This window comes from Haliaeetus albicilla, chromosome Z, assembly GCF_947461875.1.
Source record: "Haliaeetus albicilla chromosome Z, bHalAlb1.1, whole genome shotgun sequence".
Taxonomy (NCBI): Eukaryota; Metazoa; Chordata; class Aves; order Accipitriformes; family Accipitridae; genus Haliaeetus; species Haliaeetus albicilla.
In genome coordinates this window covers 17011228-17031853 of record NC_091516.1, presented here as the reverse complement: position 1 = coordinate 17031853, position 20626 = coordinate 17011228, and the positions used below count along the sequence as shown (strand labels likewise).

The window sequence follows — 20626 nt, the reverse complement described above, 5'->3', positions numbered from 1 at the left end:
CCTACTATAAACCACTGCAGCTAACGAAGATTAAGAAAAGGAAATTTCTCTGCATATCTTGGAAGCTAGAAAAGCTAATAATAAATACAGCATGCAAGGCTGTCAACAGTTAATGTCATTACTCTCCTTAAGCACTCAGTTGTACATTGAAACACGGAGAACACCGACTTTTGATGTGTTACACACCTACACATGCCTGTGATGGTAGTTCTACTGAATCTTCAAGACGGCAATGAAAAAGGATATTTACCTTACCACTATCAGCAGGCCGGCTATCGGAAATCACAGTTAGTGGGGATAAAATTAACAAGCCAGCAAAGCAGCGAGCTGCTAGTCTCTTCATCAGCTGATCAGGAAAAAAAAGAGAGCTGGGGAAAGGCTATGTTTTCATATACAAGTAATTTTATTTTACTGAAAATTTAATACTGAAAGGATTGTGGATACTCAAATCTGCTGTTTCATTCTACCTACTACAAGGCCCGAAGCCTTCCTCCTTCAGCCTGCTTTAATATTGACAACTACTTATCATATTTCTCCCCTTATTATTCTAGGCATCCAAATTAGATTTTTAGCTGTGCAGTTACTGATTCTTGTTAGCATTTTAATTGTAATAGCACAATTAGACAATTTCATGTATGACTTTAAAACTGAAATAGGTTGCATGCATTTTAAAGATGCATTTATTATAGAAAATGTATTCCTATTGCTCCACAGTGAGTAGATTAGGTTTTGGTTATGGAAACTGATAAAAAAATCTATTCTGCTTTACAAGAAATCAAAAAACCAAACCAAATAGAGTTATCATTTTGTTAACTTTGGTAACATTTTGTTGTCCTTCAGAAAACTGGTATTCACTTAACTAAAATATATTTTTATTCTTTGTTTGCTTGGCAAATTTTCTACCGCCAAAAAAATAACAGTGGTACTGTCTTCACAGAGTTTACTAACAACTCATTTTAGAATCCTGCATAAAATTCTTCCTTGGAGTAGGTAATATTTTGGAAAAAATGTATCAGGACAAAGAGAAAAGATAAAAGTAAAAAGATTTTTTTTACTCTTGCACTCTTAAAATTAGTGACTAGCAGATAGCAAATTAATTCTTAGCATGCTACAGATCTGCAAACAAATATTAAACTGTCTACTTAGCTAACAGATCAATCTATTACTATACTCAGCTTTCAAAATTTATATACATGAATGTAAACTCAGACAGTTTTCCTTAATTTAAGACTTCAGTGACACCACTTGAAAATCAGTGTGACAATACCAACAGTCCAAAAATGCTGTTATTGTGACTCCTAACATTAGTTCTCAAGTGGCAAACTTATATTTTGTATAGAAACAGTAATATTTAAAACTAAACCTATATGATTTATGCTGCCTCAAAAGGTGGCTTAAAACTATATCACATAAATCAATTATCAGCAGAGATACTAGTGCTCTTTGCGTATGTCTACACATAGGATGCACGCATGTGTGTATGAGCAACAAAATATTTATTAAACTAATTCATCTGACTGAGCTCTTTGTTAGAAAAGCTTACTATTCTAGGGCTGAAGTGCCACACCAAAGAGAATGCCCTTCCAAACCTTTACCAGTACGATAACGATACAAATTCCACACACGAATCACCAGTTCCTGGCAGATGATGGGCTGTGCAAGAGTGCAAGATAGCACAGTCATCTCCCATGCTCAAATGCCTCTGGATTAGTGAGGTGAACAGCAAGGGAGTCAAGGAAAATAGTACACAAATAAAAATTTAACACCTTCCTTCCCTTAAGGAAACAGGACTAAGGAGTACAAAAAAGTTTGGAGACTTCATTTTTGAAAGAAAGCTGTGAAAATTTAATGTCAAATTTTGCAAAAGGCTGGGCACCTCATTAAAGCCCGAGATGCCAGTGGAAGTGTGAGAACCCAATGTTAAGTCCAGTACTGACAATATCTTCCTGCTCTTTTGTATCTTAATGCTGTGTCTTGATCCACATACACAGAACAATTTCCTTGCTAAAGAGCTAGGAGCATGCAGGCTACACAGGGCACCAGAATTTTAAGGAAGAGCATACTGACCATGGATTAAAGAAACCAAACTGCCTTCCTCCAAAAGGAAGCTTCCCCCTCAAAAAGAAGAAACTCACAAAAGTGGATTTTTCACAAGGCAAGTAGAACTTACTTCTGAGACAGTTGGCCTTCCTATTGCTGCTTGCAATTACATGTTCCTCTTCATAAAGGAAAACAGCTGTTTTGAGGTGGAAGTACTCTTAGTGAACATGGATACAACCAAATGAGCACCACAGAAACAAAGGAAAGATCAAATGGAATCTGTTTTATTTCTCTATTTGAAGAGCAGGACATTATGGATGTATTCTTAACTTCTTCTTGAGAGCATGACACAGCACCACAACTGAACACCTTTTCAATTGAGAATTATGGACCCAAATAAGCACTAAGAGCCACAGCTCTGAGTTGTTTCATGACTGCCTTCTGCAAGTCAACAATCGTGTTAGTCTTATAAAGCTGAAAATACGTTCAGATTAAATGGGAAATGGGAAAGAACATGAGATCTCTTCCTGCGTCCCTTTCTGATTTTATCTTAATGAAATAACAATAAGATAGCTTGCCTCCTTCCCTTCAGACACCAACACCCTATGTCTCTCCAACTTGCAAAGTTAGAAGAGAGCTCTTGTGACTAACATTACCACATGAACACATTTGCTAGCATGATAATTAAACTTCATGTTTCCATACAAAGCATATAAAACATAGGTGAACAGAAAAAAAAAGTCAGCTTCTCAAGTCGCTGAACATATATACTAACCCAGTCATAAAAAATTTCCAAAGAATGAACTTTTCCAGGAAAAACAAATAATTTACCTGGGCATTGTACTGACTACTGGCCAAGAGGCACTAAGCTTAAGGGCTGTTAAGCACTTAAAACCAAAAAACGTGTCAGTAATGTAGTAACGAACAACAGATGACTGCTTTGCAAAATGAAGTTCTCATTTACCAATTTGGAAGAGAAGAAAGAAGTAGAAGAATGCTACAGAAGGCTACTAACAAAACATTGAAAGCACTAAAATGTCATTTACCTGCCCACACCAATTTCATTCCTCAGCATAATTCTTCAAGTCCTATACTGATATTCCAAGAGAAATTCCACTTTCCCCCCCCGTCTTGCTCTATTTGAAACCCTACCCCTCTTTATTTTAAATTTTTGTTCTCAGATTATATCTGACAACTGACGAGGACTTCAACTTTCCAACCTGAAGTTCATCTGCTCCAAAGGTTCTCTTCAAAATCCAGTTCTCCTGCTTAGTTTCTCAACAGTGACATTCCTGATGCCTGGGACTGTTTCTAATTGCCACACATTGGAATTATTTCTTGGTTCTCTACAGCAAGTTCCACTACATTGTAGCTAATTATCTCTTGCTATGCTACAGCATAGAGGTCAGAATACTACAGATAAAGACTGTGAAGAAGAAGAACGCCCTTGATGATGAAAGCGCGTAAGATATTTGATATCAACAGTGCAATAACTAAATACCTGAAGATAAGTATAAGGATTGATGAAAAGTTATTTAACTAAATTTCCTCTCCTTGCTGGATAGTATCGCACAAGAGATTTACCAGACCAGTTTTGCTGGGACTAAACTAAAACTGAGTATAGATTAAAATCTGCCAAAGGCAAAGAAGTAGTGAATACATCCAGTTTTTCCTTTCTTTCACTGCTGACTTATTCTCCTCCACATAAGGAATATTCCAGAAAGTCTCCATCCAGAACTTAGGTAGAAACGGAAGTATTGTTGTTTTTAAAAACACAAACAGAATGCAATTATTGCAAAAACACACAAACTTGTAATAAATGGTCTTAGATATGCCGAACTTCTGCAAAATAAGGAAACTGAGTCCTTCAGCTGTATGTTCATCAGTCAGGACCTGCATCTTCACATCGCTGAAACTTGCTTCGCTTTGAGAAGCGGGAGAAGATAGATTGTCTTTTAGTTTGCATTTGAAAACTATTAATAGTTGCTTAATTATTTGCACAGAAACTCCAGGTGCCTATTTTTAATTAGACATTAAGGAAAACAATAATGCAAATTATAAATAGTTTTTCCTTGCATTTTCATTTAAAGACTGATGCCAAAAAGGCTCAATGGAACTATGCAACAACATACTTACCTTTAAAGAGAAATGCTCTCAATCAAAGCAACAGAGTATCACATTAAAAAAAAAAGAAGTATCTACTTAAAATATTTATATGATCAAAGCTTTTATCTTCAGTGTTTTCTTTCTGGTCTGATAAAAATATTTCACATAAAATATCCTAGTATTTAATCTTAATGTAAAATATCTTAATGCTTAACCTTAATCTTTAATGTGACAATTACAAAGTAAAGCATCATGCAGAGCCAGCACTGATGAACTTGCTCCAAGTTACGGCAAACTACATTGGCAAGGACATAAATTTTCTTCTGTTCAAAAGTGAAATCTGGTTAAAAACAAAATAAATCAATAATTAGTCTCATTCCTCCCTCCCCCAAAAGGCAAACTATGATTTCAAATGGAACAACTCAAACTGATTTTGGAAGTAATGAGCTTTTCATAAATTTTGGGGACAGAAAGACTGAAGACCACAATAATTACTGATGATACCAGGACCCACAGCCTGCTCACAGAGCACAAGGAAAGTGCTCCATTAGGGGGAAGGAACTGGGTGATAAAAAGGTGAAAAACTGTATCATGCTGACTAGAGAGATGCTTTGCTTAACAAATCAGAGCATTGAGAAAACACATACTCACTGTATTAAGACACTGAGTGTAGAACGACTAAAAATCATCACTATTCTGCAGTCCACAGCTACTCAGGCACACTCTTAAAAGATCTACAAAACTATCTCTAGTTGTCTTCTGCAGTTTTCAAAAGTAAGTGTGATTTACCCCTCCCATTTGACATACAATTGTACTTTTTATCTTGTTAAGATTTAATTTGAACAGCCTCTTGACCAAGCCAACCTAACCTAGAAGCAACACGAACAAGGGGGGAAAAAAAATTCAAACGAATTCTATACCAGAAACTATTCATATCAACCTCCTCAAAACGGAACTGTTTGCTTGGTTGTTTTTTTTCCCAAATTTTCTGCCCTTCTTTTTAGAAAGCTAGATCACCTGCTGAACAGCTCTTGTCACTTGGAGTAATGGCCTGTTTCTAAAAAGCCTGTTTTCTAAAAAACTCTCCCATTCAAGACTGGAGAACAATGGACTTGTGAAATATTGTGCATGAAAGTTGCCAGATGATAAACAAACATATTCTGAAAGGGATTTTATAATAGCACTTCTGAACCAGATGGTATCCTGCGTATTTCAGTTTGCCTTCAGATTGCTCAGAACCTTACAGCATACTGGTGACTCCAAGAGTAAACACTGTTAACACATTGGCATTGGAAATAGTTGCAGGTATCTTTGGCAGTATAATTAGAAGTAAAATTTACAGACTGAATGAGATGTAACTAACTCAAGAAAGACACTGCAAGACTATCACTTAGAAAATACTGCAGGCAAATTTGGGGGGGGGGGGGGGGGGGGGAATAATAATCTTTAGACTCACAGTTGTAGAGGAATACACTTAATGTGACCAAAGCTATCTTTCAAGACTGGTATTAATTTTAGTTCGCAATTGTAACTTCAAATAACTAAATGACAACAAAACAGGAAACAACTATAAGTAAGCCATGGCACGTGTTTTTTAAAGTTAATATGAAATAAATTTTTCTATACATACTTGCTTTTTAAAATGTCTGGAGAAAATGATCACTTATTTAATGTGCATACCTGAAGATAATATTCAGTTGATATAATTGAGATGCATAAAAATAGCAATTTACTTTTCTACATTCACTTTTGTCTACAAGGTTTATAAATAACACTATTAAGTCATGAGTTGCTACATTTTTCCTCCTGCACAGAAGGTCCTGATTTCTTCAAGTCTCCCTTGCCGAAAGTGAATCAGATCAAACACCAAAGATGAAGAACTGTAAGATCCTCTCAACAAGCTTGATAAGAACAGAAAAAGTATGGGCTTTTTTGATGACTGCAGGTGCCAATGGCTTGCTGAAGTAAAATGGATGAGCAGGAAATCCAAGAAAACCTCTGACAGGAACTCAAGCAGGAAGCATTTCATTTCACCCTAATCACAGATAGGTCCTGTTTAGGAAACAGGGCATTGACTGCCAACAAGTCTTCCTTGGTACCTGCTGCAGTCTTTCCATTTGTGAATGATCTATCACATGCAATTTTCACCAGCACAGGAAAACAGCTGATAGAAGATACATGCTTCCTGGCTTCAGATTCACAAGCAATCCATCTTGAAGTAAAATCTAACATGACAGAGACGCCTCATTTTTTCCCCTTTATCTTGTTCAGTATGATGTAGATGCTTATGTTTGTTGCGTACACAGGATTCTGGAGCATTTAGTGACTGATTTTTTTCAGTGAGGAAGAGTGGAAGTGGAAGGTTTTCCCCCTTTTTTATTTTTATTGGCATTTTCTCCCTGACTTATCCAGAATTCTGACTCACCTATTTCAGCAGTGTAGAGGACAATATACTGACAAAGGTATTGTAAGATAATTGGTAGTCCAGTTGTGCTTTTTTTCTTTACCAAGTACATTATCTTCCTTAGGAGAGGCGGCAAGGAAAATTAATTGCATGAGAAAATTACCTTTTCTGAGGGGTGCCAAGGCGAGGTGGGGGAGATTACTTTACTTTTTCCTACATTCCTTTAAAATAATAAGCATGGAATTTAGTCAACAACATAACACTTTTGTGTCCTACAACAGGAGATATTCTATCTTCCTTGGCATCTCACTGTTTAGAACGAAAACAAAATAAAGATTGGTATGGCTTAGTTTGTACTGTGGGTTTTGCTTCCAGATCTTTCTTCTTTGGTCTAAAATAAATCTTTTACTGGAGGGATATATCATTCTACCATTCTTCTGAGATTAACTTTTTCCTCCATTTTTAATGATTTGCTAAAACGGTTGATAAATTAGTTTAGCACTTATGAACAAAGTTTAAGACAATTTAGTAGTATTTCTGGTAACAACTACATTCTCTTCAGGCTCACAGACAAATGTTGCAGAGCAGGAGGAAACAAGCTGCAATGAAGTCATGAAGATACTCAACAATAAAAAACAGATCCCAAATCAAGGAAAAACAGGAATTCTACAACATTCGAAGGATTTATTGTCTCCCAGTCAGATAAGACATTGTTTATTTTACAAGGGAGATCATAAATACAAAAAACAATCAGAAACACATTTATATATGGTCACTGTTTATGAATACAAAAAAACAATCAGAAACACATTTATATCTGACCACTAATAAACAGTTACACAGGATGGCTTCTCTTCCCAGTCTTGAGACAAGTATTTCCTGTTGCTGCTTACCTAGTCTTTCACAAAATACTGTTGCAGTTGCCAAAGGCCTTCAGTTTCTTAGTACCATACAAACTTAAATCTTTTTATATCTTCATTTATCCTTTTTTCCTTGAATAATAGGGCTGGTTTTATGGATATTTGCCTTTTTTTTAGGGATGTTATATTCTTCTATTGTGGAAAAAGGTAGGAAATCTGTACTTCGTAATGTTGCATGTCCTGGCAGGCTGGCAGTGTGGCTAATGTTTTGCAGCTCTTAATGCTGAGAGCTAAAGACAGAACTCTCATATTTGATTTTGTTCCTTATGAAAAAATTTCTCAAAATTCAGTCCTTCAAAATGGGAATTAATGGATTATTTTTTAACTTATTTTAAAAAACTTTCCAGGGCTTAGCCTTTCTTCATTCAAAAAGCATTGCCTCCCTTTTCTTCTGAGACTCTACTAATGAAATCAGAAAGATACCGGGTGTAAAGACAGGGTTTATACCCTCATCAGATCAGTCCTTTGGAAAGAAACTGCAGCCTTGGCTCTCTCCAGGACCACATTTGCTTCCAGTGAAAGTTGCTAACATTTGCAGTGACAGATATCTTTTCTATAGCAAAAATAAATTTGACAATTCTAAGCACTGGATAAAGGTAAGTAGACAGGACCAACTCTCATTCTGCAACACAGTCAACAGCAGGATACCATATCCTGGTAGAAAGTTTCTTAGAAAGAACAAGCCACCTTTTCTTCTACTATGCAAACAACACAGCTGAGGAATAAAACACAAAGGGATGATTAGCAGATTTCCAGTGTGAAATCACTCATTTTGAGCCAAATCTCTAGCCTTAGAATAGGTGAATTATTTGGCTGTCAAGAACAGATATCCAGCGATGACCTCTAATTGCTCAGAAAAATACGAAAAGTGTTTTCTCTCTTTTTGATCAACACACTAACAGACTAACAAAAGGCTTCTATTCCACAGGTGAGCATAAATTTTATGTGTGCCCTGAAACACTACTGTTCTTAATGATGCAAAATGGGAAGGTAATAGTACAAACCTTAAACTGGTTCTTTTATGCATGTCGAAGTAAACTCAGCTTCTGACAATAGTCATAACATTACGTAGTTTCTTTTGTATGTTCTCCTTTTCCCTGATATTTAAGAATGTTCACACATTCTCAAACAGACATTTTTTATTCCAAATTTAAAATGTGGAAAATAATCAAGTGGGAACAAAATGGAGAAAATAAATGCAAAACAAAACAGATAAAATATCTTGCATAAAACAAATATAATGGAAAAAAACCCCAGTTTTCAGAAACCATTATAGTTTCACCATTTTTCAGCTGATGTTCATAGGATGTCTTGTACCTACTTATTCACAAAAAAGAGCTGAAGGATTTTTCCAATAGCGTGGGAAATTGGTTATAGACATCTATCACTATTAATGAAGGTACTCTGAGGCAATTAAGAATGGGAAGCATGCAATGTTGAGAGAGTATGATATAAAAAAATGTATGGCAAGAGATTAGACTACTCACTTCCCATGCTGACAGAGGAAAAAATTTTACTTATAGAAATAGACTGTGTTTAAAGAATAAACAGTAGGAGGTAGCCCTTTAAGACAATTCCAATATAGTTTTTTAATAACTTTGCAGAATTTGGAAAAAGATAGCATGAAATGAAACTAAGTCAAACTTTGGACAACCTGCTGAGAAAAGCTAAGTTATATGTATCCTTTATGTACTTTATACTAAAACAGTATTTTGTGAGGTTAACTTCTAGCAGTGATGCAGTAGTTCCATGTTTTCAGGATGCTTCTAAAGCTGCAGTTATCAGACTGTGGCAGGACTTAGAGCATATCACAGCCTAAAAGTAAAAATCTATCATGAACAATATGTGTCTACAAGGCCTTTTTGGTCTTCTGGGATAAATTGCAATGCAAATCACAGGCTGATAAGCAAAAACTATTACTGAAGCAAAGGCTAACTGAAGAATACAAAGAAGATTCCTAGAAAGGCAATGAGGCTTAAGAAGAAGTGAAGTTTCTCAACAGAATAATGTATAGTGTTAAAAAAAAGCACTAAAAACTAAAAAAAAACTAAAGCAAGGCTGTAAGCAGCAACAAAATCTTATGGTTCTGAGTGTGAAATCCAGCTAAAAATATTTTATTACATTGTCAGATGCAACTGAAAAGAATACGTAATGGATATCCATTAAACTGTAAACTGCAGCACTCTAAACTTGACAATTTCAGAGTACAGGATGAAATTACAGGGTTATGATTACCGGAAAACTTTTGTAGGATTTTCCTTTTTTAAAGTTAAAATTCCACTGCTACAGTAAGGAAATACACCATTCCACTCATCAAGCAGAGTACTTCAGGATGGCCCAAGAAGCTAACTGCCTAAGGCCTTCCACTCATGACAGGCCTAAGGATAAGCTGAGTAATTTTTGAGAAGTTCAGTCTGAGACTTTCCTGTTCTTCCATATTTGCTAAGTTAGTACTTCCATACTTGTTTACATACAAGAAGAGACAAATTGCTTTCATTTAAGTTGTGGGTTTCTAGAGAAGCAGCAGAGCTCTGCATACATACACTGATGCACCAAAAGGATTACTTTTGCCTGTCATGCTTGCTGCACGGAAAACATCAGTGTGAAGCTTCCCATCACCAGCTCAGGTCTGCCTTCAAAAGATGGCACTTTACAGTAACAGTCTCTCAGTTTGCTCCTGATGACAAGGCAAAATACTAAATGCTTCCCTTTTTGCAGAGTGGATAAATACAATAGCCACAATATACACTTGGGAAAGTATGGGTAACTTCTTAACCATTTTGTAAATCCAAATCAACATAGGAAAATTTATTGCCTCCATTCAAAAGTTTGATAGGTGACAAAAGGTCAATACTACATATGACCTATCATCGTTACTGTCAAGGCATGTCAGAGGATGTAACAATGCAGTGGACCTAAGTATTAAAATGTTTGCTGCTTCTCTTTCTATTGCCAAATGTCCCTAGCAACAGTAACGTTTTAAACTTTTGATGCAGACCTTCTTTTTTTGTGCATTTTGTTAAGTATCTAATAGTTGTTTGTGTTTCAGTTTTGGGAGTTGATTTGAATTTTGACCTTCCACATGAAGAGTATTTCATGCATCTTAACTACAGGGCCTAATTTTTTCATGCAAAATATTGCACTTGAAACAATAATAATATAACAAAGCCTGAAATCCAGAGTTTTAACTCATGGTTGCCATGCTATATAAACTCGGTATGTCAGAAAAGTACAGCTATTTCAAAGAAAATGCAATTTATTTTAGTCTAATGTTAACAATACTACTCACATTTTTAAAAAATACAGAAAGGTGTTTATATGACAGTATTATTCTAATGTTTTCTAGGGGAGAATATATGTACAATTGCAACTGAAACTGTGTTAATATTTGTTATGGTACTTTACATGTAACATCATATGGATAAAATCACAGACTGAAAAAAAAAAGAATCTTATGAAAATATGGCAAGATGTTTTACTGATAGATATTCCTCTGAAACAGGTGTTCAGATTTCCTGACTAGAGGTCCTTCTTACACAAAAACTAATTCTGGAACACTAAAAATTGCCTTACTGAGACTATCTCTCAAATACTGAAGAGGCATTTCAAAGTACTTTATTAGTTTCCAAAATTAATACTCTCAATCCTACCTCCAGCTTCTGAGAAAGATATCCAGGGTGTAACTCAGGTTCTTTTCTTTATAAACTAACAAACCCATCTTGCCAAACAGAGAACAAAAGCTATCAGGTAGATGCATTTAAATTCCCTTTCATATATCAAAAGCCAAGAAAAGCCCCTTTCATCTAAACTGCTTCCTTGGTTTTAATTTCAATGCAACTTAAAAGTAGCCATTTTTTCCCTTTTCTTAAATAGACAGTAATACTCAGAACATAAAAATGGCTTGGCTTTGTGAGGCCTTAAAGTCATGTCCAAATTCCTAGTCCTTCAAGAAATCAGCTTCCGCATGCATAAAACTTATCAGCCTCACCCTGTACATTAAAAAATAGTATGTGGGGTATCCTGGTGATTGCTGGTCACAAAATGGACAACACCCTGGGATGGTGGATTTTTTAAGCCTCCAGTGACAAAGTCTTTTAAATGTGCCTTGTTTAAAAAATTCAATTGGATCTGCAATTCAATATTACAGAGCAGAGTTTAGATTAGAATGCAATTTTCTTCAAATGCCCTGGGCAAATATTCATTTACTTGACTGTTAAACAGGTTTAGCAGCAAGTCAGGAAACTTCGCAATTATAACCAGAAATGGTTTAGAGTAGGGAAGAGAGAAAACCAGAGGTGGAGGGGTATCATGTACATGAACTACGCAGATAAACTATGCACTGGGTAAAAGGTTAGTTGTATTCTCCTCCTTCACAGAATCTCAGCCTCCAATACAGACTATCTAAAAAACCTGCATTGCAATTGAAAATAACAACCAGTAGATGAAAAGTGAAGCTAAAACAGTTATCAAATGTAATGCTGATTTTCCACACAGCTACTTCAGTATCTAACGAAGACTACTCTAAGACCAAATTCCACCATAACAGTTTACAAAACCATGTCTTAAAATATCTTCTTAGTATTGATTATAAAGTTGTATACGTAAAAGTGAAGCCCTCTCAGAAAACACAAACCTAACTGAAAAACATTTAGTAATTTATGTCAAGTTGTAGTAACAAGCCGGCCCAACTTTACTACCTCTGATGCCAGACCTAACTTTAAACAGACCATTAGACAGTGTGTAAAATCAAAAAGTTATGTAAAGTTCCAGCTGATGAGAAAACAGTTGAAAACATGCTCAACATTTTCCTGCTAGGTACTTCGATTTATTATACAACATATTTACCTTAGTTAGTAAACATAAACAAAAAAGCAAATAAAATTTTCATCATGATTATGTTAAACTGTATTCACCAGATATTCTGTATGTATTCTGTTTTTAAATATCAGTAAGGTTGACTATTTACAGACCAAATGCTTGAAATTTTTACATCAGCAAAATAAGTAGTCCACAATAGTTAACTTTTGCATGTCTGCATGAGGTAAATGAGACACTAAGCATTTTGGACTCAAGTATGTTTCCCTCGCCAACATGAAAAGCTATTTCGAATGAACTGCATGACTAGGCAATAAAACTTCAGTCATGTCACCTAGCCAGCAATTAAATTGAATGACAAGCTGAATCCAGGTGCAACTTTCTTAAGTCTTGTAACTACTCAAACAAATCCTCTGATTCTTGAAGCCTGCCCTAGCAATGGAGTCCTTAGTAGATGACTCCCCTAGAAAATGATCTGCCATGGGATCCAGCAAAGTATTTTGCAGTCCTGTTAGAAGTGGTGCACGGATACAATCTGGTAGAGCATGAAATACTTCCAGAACATAAATGCTTCTAGGGTCAGGAAGCAAACTCCTCCTTCCTGTTTTTTTTCTAAGAAATACGGTTGTCATGCCAACAGTTACAGAACAGCAGGCTGCAGCGACAGCTAGTGATGAAGCTCGTCTGTGTCTTACAGCTTAGCTTCCCTGGGAGGGTGTCACTGAATTTACAGGTTGTTGAGGGCAGCAGCACAATCTCACCAAACACTGTGTATGTCCATAGGTTTGGCTTCTGTAATTATTTTGTCTCCTGCCTCCAAACTCAGCTACTTGACCTCCTAGCAAGGAGGGAGCTGACATACTTGGTCAGTATACATGCATGCATACAGACCTTGACGTGTATGGCAGATCCTGTGGGGATCTGCCATGACCTTAATTAGACTCTTCAGTGTTGGGTGTATCAGCAGAAGGTCAGGGTATAACTGTAAAGGAGCAGGTAGCTGATCCCCACAGTCCAAGTTGGGGCTGCTGATTGAGGCAAAACTCATCAGAAGAGAGATCTTGTCAACTTCCCCAAGACACATAAAGAAAAAGAGATGGATGAGGACTGGATATTGGATATTATTATGAAAACAGCTTATTAGTCAGAAATGCGAAGTTTTACTCCAGAAAACCCCATGAAAAGATAGCTATAAAGCTGTAGCAGCAGCCTCAGCAAGAGAAAAAATGAGGGGCATCCCTTGCTGCTGGTAAATAAATCTCATTCGTCTGTAACACTTCAACAAAACCAGAAGTATCTATAGTTGCCTCTGGAGAGTGGCATGATGCAGAACATGAGTAAAAGGGTTATCTTATGAATTAAAGCACCATTATTAATTCAGAACTTTCTGGCTCTTCTGTTGTTTCCAGTTTTACTGATATAAGTAGTTCACTGCATCCCAAGTTAACAGGAAATGACTAATTGGAAGTTTTCATGCAATATGCATGTTGCCATTACCTTACAAGTTACAGTGACAAAGCCACAAGATACAAATGCTTATAAGCCATCTACAATTTTATATGTTTATATAGTTAAAAGATTCCCTTGAAAACGTTCTACAAGATTATTACTGCTTTTTCTACAATCTTCCAGAGATGTCACTACAGAGAAAGACAAACACTTAAATTCTCAAAGAAGACGTAAAAGTGATGGTGGTAGGAGGCCAATAGGTGTGACAAAGAACTCTCACACACGGAAAATAAGATCATGAAAAAACTCAGAAAACTTGACTTATAGATTTCAGTATCCACCCAATGGAGAGGAGTTTTTATTCTGAACCTCCATAAGCAGTGTTACACTACAAATATAATTCCTCTGAATAAAGAGTCGAAAAAGTATTAGTAGTTCCTGCACTTGCATTTGTTTCAACACGCTCTCAGATCCACCTGAAAGCATAAGTTAACATCTGTATACAAAAGAGACACAGTAGGGACTGCAATGCACTGTGAAGCACTCTGACTTAGCTTTAACTCAGCTAATTTGAGAACATGCTTAACAACTCAATAGGGAGGAGGAGGGAGACTAATTCTTCTCAAAAGAGTAACAAGCTATGTTGAAAAGGGCGTAGTATATGTACCATCTTTACTAGCGAGGTTTCTGACCTGGCCTCACACAACAGTCTCAGAAGCAAACAATGAAAACAGTTACTATCACGTAAATGTAGAACTGGTAAGAAATTGTTTTCAGAATAGTCCTTACAATGGCTCTTTATCAAATGGTCCAGTGCTTTTCAGTGTTTTTAGTGTCTTTAGGAAGACAGAATACAAAGTATGCCTACTAAATCTCCAAAGAACACCAAACCGACCAGAAGTTCACCTGAGGACAGGCTTAAAATTCAGAATAATTTTGGTGAAGAAAACTTGGGTATCATTCAACAAGGGCATATACTAAATCCTCTTACTAGGAAGGAAAGATTGACTATACAAAACATGTTCCTGAAAAAATGGCCAGGAAGTAGATCCACAGAAAATGATTAAGGGCTTATACTAGATCAAAAATTTAACATGAGTCAATACCTTTACTGTTAAGAAAATGAAATACTAGATTGTGAGGTGTAAGTATCCTAGAAGTTATGCAAAAGAACTCCTCCTCTTTATTCAAATGAGGCTGCATCTGGAATTTTGATGCCTAGCTTTTGAACAAACTTGCAGAAAGCTGTCAGTCACACACAGAACAGCTATGGGAAATCAGTGAAAATAATCAAGAGATCTAGAAAACAGGAACTATGGGAAAAGACTAGATGAGCAATGGTTGTTAACCTTAAGTCTGAACAGGGAAACAACTCTTCCATGACAAAGAAACATTAAAAAAAGAAAGGTAGCAGCCTGTTCTGCATGACCAGAGTGATTAGAACAAGAAGTAACTGGGTTAAAATCCAGTAAGAAAATTCAGATAAAATATAATGGAAAGGCTCCCCTGCAGACTTCTAAATTCACTGCTAGGGAAGGTCTTGAAGAACAGATGAACATCTACTATAAATGACACGGGTCTGGCTGATTCCACCCCAAGTAGGAAGATGGATTAAATTATTGTTTTAGGGCTGCCAGTAAAGCACTTAACCCAAGTATGAGACCCAACTCAAGACACAGAACATGCAAGCCAAAGCTAACTTCTCTGTTGCCATAGCCAGTGTTCTATCATTAAAAATAATTAGCTTAAAATGACCTTGAGTAGATCTACACTATACTGCAAGCACTTCCACTGCAGGAAAGGGTAAATGGTTTGAGAATCCAGACAGTATTTTATGTTTCTAAGTCTTTCTTCTCCACTGACTTACTGAAAATGTCAAGTATCAAACTCCTGTAGTTTCACAAACTTGCCTAGATGTACAGCTGATGTATAATTCAAACCTTTGCTCCCCTAAGCTTTACACCCAGCAGCAGAATGTGGATTAGCTCTTAGCATAGAATTGCACAAAGCACCCTCACAAACATCAATTTTGTAACTGAAGTAGGTAAGATTTCTACCTGTCTTTAGCAAATTATACACAAAAAGCTACACTGTATATTCATGTTGGCATTAAGTCTGTAGCTATTCTATGACAAAACTTACTCTGTCAAACCATGTAGACTAGTTTTGCACATACAATACTTTATCTATGTGTTTTGGAAATCATAACATTATCAAATTTCCTGGTTTTGAAAAGACTTTCCAACAATGAATCCTCACCTCCTTACCACCCCTGTTACTACCATTCTGAAAAGGCACACGTATCAGAATTCATTAGATGTGTATTTCACAGAAGAATGGCAAGAATCCTCAAGTACAACAAAATCACAGATTTGGTGTGAGTTACGTTTAAAATCTTTACTTTCAGGTCTTAAATTTTTTTATCATTTGTCGAGACTTTTGATCTCAGTGGAGCCAAGAAATGCTCAGGACTTGGAAACGAAATAGCATGAAAGAAAGAAGACTTACGTGAAAGTTTCCAAATTCTTAAAACGGTTAAATTCTGGTGTTTAAAAAAAATAATAAAATTAAGCTTCTGCAGCACAGAAAGCTGTAATATACACTGATCACTGGTGGTCTCCACCATAAAAGAGTTCTTCATATATCTTAAAAGATGACACTTATGAAAGTCTCTAAAGACGTAAGAAATATGTCAAGATCCATGGCAATAGAATAGTTGCAATAGAAAGCTATCATAGTCCTGATTCAGCATTTAGTAACACTGATTTAAGTTTCAGCAATGCAGCTTAAAACTTACTTTTGCCTTCAAGACAGCAACAAAAGCTGGATAATAAGGATATTTAGGCCTTAACTACTACATTGTGCTCTCCCTGGTGCAACTGTGCAGTCTTCAAAAAGAAAAAAAAAACCACCACAAATGAATAAATTTCAACTGTAAAAAACAAACAAAAAAGGGGACAGCCTACCCGCAGCCACTGTTTCTCTGTGAGAGCATCGCTGTAGTCCACATCCCTGCGTTGACGGGATCCTCTTCCGAATATTTTCTCCTCTTCTTCTTCACACGTAAGCCTTTCAACTTCAGCATCATCCTTAATAATCCAGGATGGTAATTCATCCTCCTCCATCAAGCGGGGCTTACGCTTGGGGTTTCTGGCATCCTCCCTGCGACGGTCCATGTCCATGCGCTGCAATGGCAGTTGGGAAATGATAAAACAGTTTTAAGGGCAAATATTAAGTGAACCATGAAAATTCCTGGCTACCTAATGATACTTGAAACTTCGGACTAAGTCCTTCACAGGTATTTCCCTTCCACAATACTTCTAAATATTTCTGAAATGCAACTATAAAAAGAAGCTACACTTGATGGTTGATTTTCAGTCAAATTCACTACTTCATAACCAGCTTTTACTGAAGTAACTGAGACAACACAGCAGCTAACTGATACAAAGCAGATCACAAGAATGCTGTTGTGCTGTGTTAGTGTTAAATAACTCTTTTCCTTTTTTGCACAGGTTTTATGGTTTCTTTGTGTTCATAGATGCGCAAATACTAATCATTCCTTGACAACATCCCCATAAGGTGCTATTGTTATGTAACTAAAAACAATAACTGAAAACACAGTAGCTTTGTGAGCCTGAATATCAGAAGAAAATTTAAAAACTCAAGAGAGAGAATTAAGAAATTCAGAGAACAGCTTGTCTACACAGGGCCACAAAGCCAACACACTTAAACCACTGAATTTTTCCTGATCTTACTGCTGTACTAGGCAAAAATCAAAACACATACAAAAATATGAGGTAAGATTAGGCAAAGTGTTAAGAATATTAGAAGGTAATGTTAAGACTTTAAGATGAAATTGAAGTAATCACATAACTTAATTTCAAGTGTGGTGAGTAATTATCTCGGAAAACAGGTATGGATACTCTGGATACATTCCCATGACCTGCTGTACAGTTATTAGTGAGGTGCTTTATAATCCTCCTGGGGAAGCATCCACCTCTCTCTATTGGCTGTATGCTGATCTAGGCTCCTATGGTCCTGTGAATCTCATTTGCATTTTTTGTAGCCCAAATCAAATAATATGAATAGACTTCTTTTGAAGAGTCATACAGTACTTAAACACTCAGTAATCAGTTGCTAAACAGAGAAAACAAACAGGTGGCCACCAAGAATTTTATTTTCATATTTGAAAAACTGACACAAATAGACTGGCACCAGAATTGGCTGTAGCATCAAACAGATTACTGGTTTGGCCAGTAAACATTTGTAAAAAGCATTCTCAATTATGCACAAACCCCTCCCTTGTGTGCATGATGCTGCACTTAACGCAGGATGCCAACTAGACACATCATCCTTTTACACCCCTAGCCAAGACACAGACATGCATAAATTCAGGGGTATTATTTATCTACAGGGGCAGCTCAAAACCAGCCAAATTTACTAACTGAGGCTTAATGGTGGCCCTGTTGAATATGCTGAACCTTCCCTCATCTTGGCACTTCTCAAATACAAGCATTCCCAAAATACTACCTCAGGCACAGCATCTTACAAGTAGTTTTCATCATCTTGTCTGGTGCCCTATCTGATTTCTAAACTCATTGAAAAGCAGAAGGTAAGATGTGTGTCTTCAGTCTGCAGGTCCAACCACACTCAAGAAGCAACTATAAAGACATGTGGGTCTTCCCCATTCTTCATTACCTCAGACAATGATGAATGGGCTGTATAGCCTTTAGTTTTTTATAGCAGACTTCCATATTTCACCTTTTAAAGAACATCTCATTCAGTCTGAATTAATTTCAAAAAATGCCTCATTCAAGCCAGACATGTGGCTTGGTTTATTGCTAACTTGGCAACCAGCATGCTGCACTGAGAGAAGGCCCAAACAGGATAGATTTCTCTATTATTTAGCAGCAAACTTCAGTGAAGTCAGGGACATCATATTATAATGACATTAAGTGTATGAAGCAAATGCTGAAACTTCTTTTTTTTTTCCCCGATGACCATGTTTCTAGCTCTAAGACAAATATTGAACGCTAAGGTAGTATATTTTAACAGCTGTTTTCTGAAATGAAAGCACTTGGGAAAGAAGATTAAAGACATTCTCAGTTAATCTGAGATGTAAGAGATACAAACAGCCAGTTGTTTTTTCTTAGGATACTAACTCAAACTGTAGTCCAGGTAATTTATACAGTTTAGCATTAAGAGTACTTTATGCAGAAATGCTGCTGAATAGTTGTCTGATAATTTTGCAATCTGATTTTAGCTAAAATGTAGACTAAGTAAAGCCATATGTTGGCCAATGCCTAGGTCATCGTGACACTGCTTGATTTAGGATAACCATTAATCAGTTGCTTCATTGTGCAGGCCTGGTTACTTTGTATAAACAATGCATGCTTTGCTAATGACTACACCCTTGAAGAAGGAACTAAAGACTGATAAAAAGGAAACATCCTGCCCCAGAAAGCACCAAAAGCCAGATGATTGCCAAAGAAGCATGAACTGAGGGAAAGGTAAATGTGGCAGGGGGAGATCATGACCTCCAACTCAGTTCAAGACTAAAAAGACTTGCCCCCCCACACACCTGCAAGGAGCATGCTTGCTAATCTACATAGAAAGCAAGGCAAATTTAAATATAACTGACCAATGGTAGGATGAGATGGTGACTACCAACCAATGAACTTAAATTTAGGTGGGTACTAATCATGTAACAGAATAAATACGCTGTAGGTCTTTGGTGTGGTGTGCTAGCTTTGTAGAATTATCACCTAGCACCCATCTTTGCACAAACATGAAATAAATAAGTATCTCGGCTCTGTGTGTAAGACTGGCTTATTGCACACTGGGTATCGAATCCCACTTGTGGGACAACAGTTTCTGGTGAACCAGATGGGATGGCCATTTTAAGCCTTGCCCAGATTGTCCTGCTGCTCCAGACAGGAGACGGGACCGGGAAGGACTCCAGTGCGCACCGACCTTTTGATTGGGGAATCCTCCGATTCCTCTCTGTGGACAGACGACAGGCAACCCAATGGGTACAACGCCAATACAAGATATTTAAAAGGAGGCAAGGAGCTACAGAGATGAGTAGCCGCTTTTTGCCTAAGAAAAGGGATTCCTAGTCCAACACGGGTTGGGTATTGGTTAGCTGCTTTATTTAAGTAAATATAACATTAAAAATAACTTAAAAATTTTTCCAGGAAGAGTAACACTTGTTGAAGCACACTATTATGAAAGGACGCGTTGTACAGATCACACTGAAACACTGACTTTTCTCTGAATATTTACTATGTGATGAAGTGCCATCATTTGCAATGAATGAAAAAGTAGGACAGTATGAGGTTTGAGGCTATCTAGAGTTTTTACCTATGCTACATGTGTGGAGCCTCTAAAAGTCAGGGGAACAAAGTCCACTTGTACATATCATATCCTCTTTCTAACAGTGTATTTAGCTCTACAGATACATCTCAGGATCTATGCCAAAGAATACTTCCAACCTGAAAAATAACCACAGAACAGCTTCTCAGGGAACTGCTTTGCTCTCTTACCTATTGTTTTGGAACTGCTCACTTTAAATAAGCAAAATACATGCTTTTACACCTCTAAGCCTGGTTAAATGAACAAACCAAAACACATTTTTCTTGGATACTGCAGTTCGATGTATTCTGATAACATCTGCACAACCTTAACAGAGGGAATGAGGCAGCACAGGTATCACTGAGTGTTGTGGTTTAACCCCAGCCAGCAACTAAGCACCACGCAGCCGCTCACTCACTGCCCTCCCACCCAGTGGGATGGGGGAGAAAATCAGGAATAGAAGTAAAACTTGTGGGTTGAGATAAGAACGGTTTAATAGAATATAAAAAGAAGAAACTAATAATGATAACACTAATAA

The 20626-nt window shown here is 36.8% G+C and overlaps 1 protein-coding gene across 9 annotated transcripts in view; it reads right to left on the bottom strand.

The window, feature by feature from the left end:
* SMARCA2 (SWI/SNF related BAF chromatin remodeling complex subunit ATPase 2) overlaps positions 1-20626 on the bottom strand; it is a 117372-nt gene that overhangs the window by 18913 nt on the left and 77833 nt on the right. For all 9 annotated transcript variants that reach the window (XM_069775874.1, XM_069775873.1, XM_069775880.1 and 6 more), the window contains one exon: positions 16701-16919. In XM_069775874.1, the coding sequence (XP_069631975.1) occupies positions 16701-16919 (219 nt within the window). The remainder of the gene's footprint in view (positions 1-16700; positions 16920-20626) is intronic.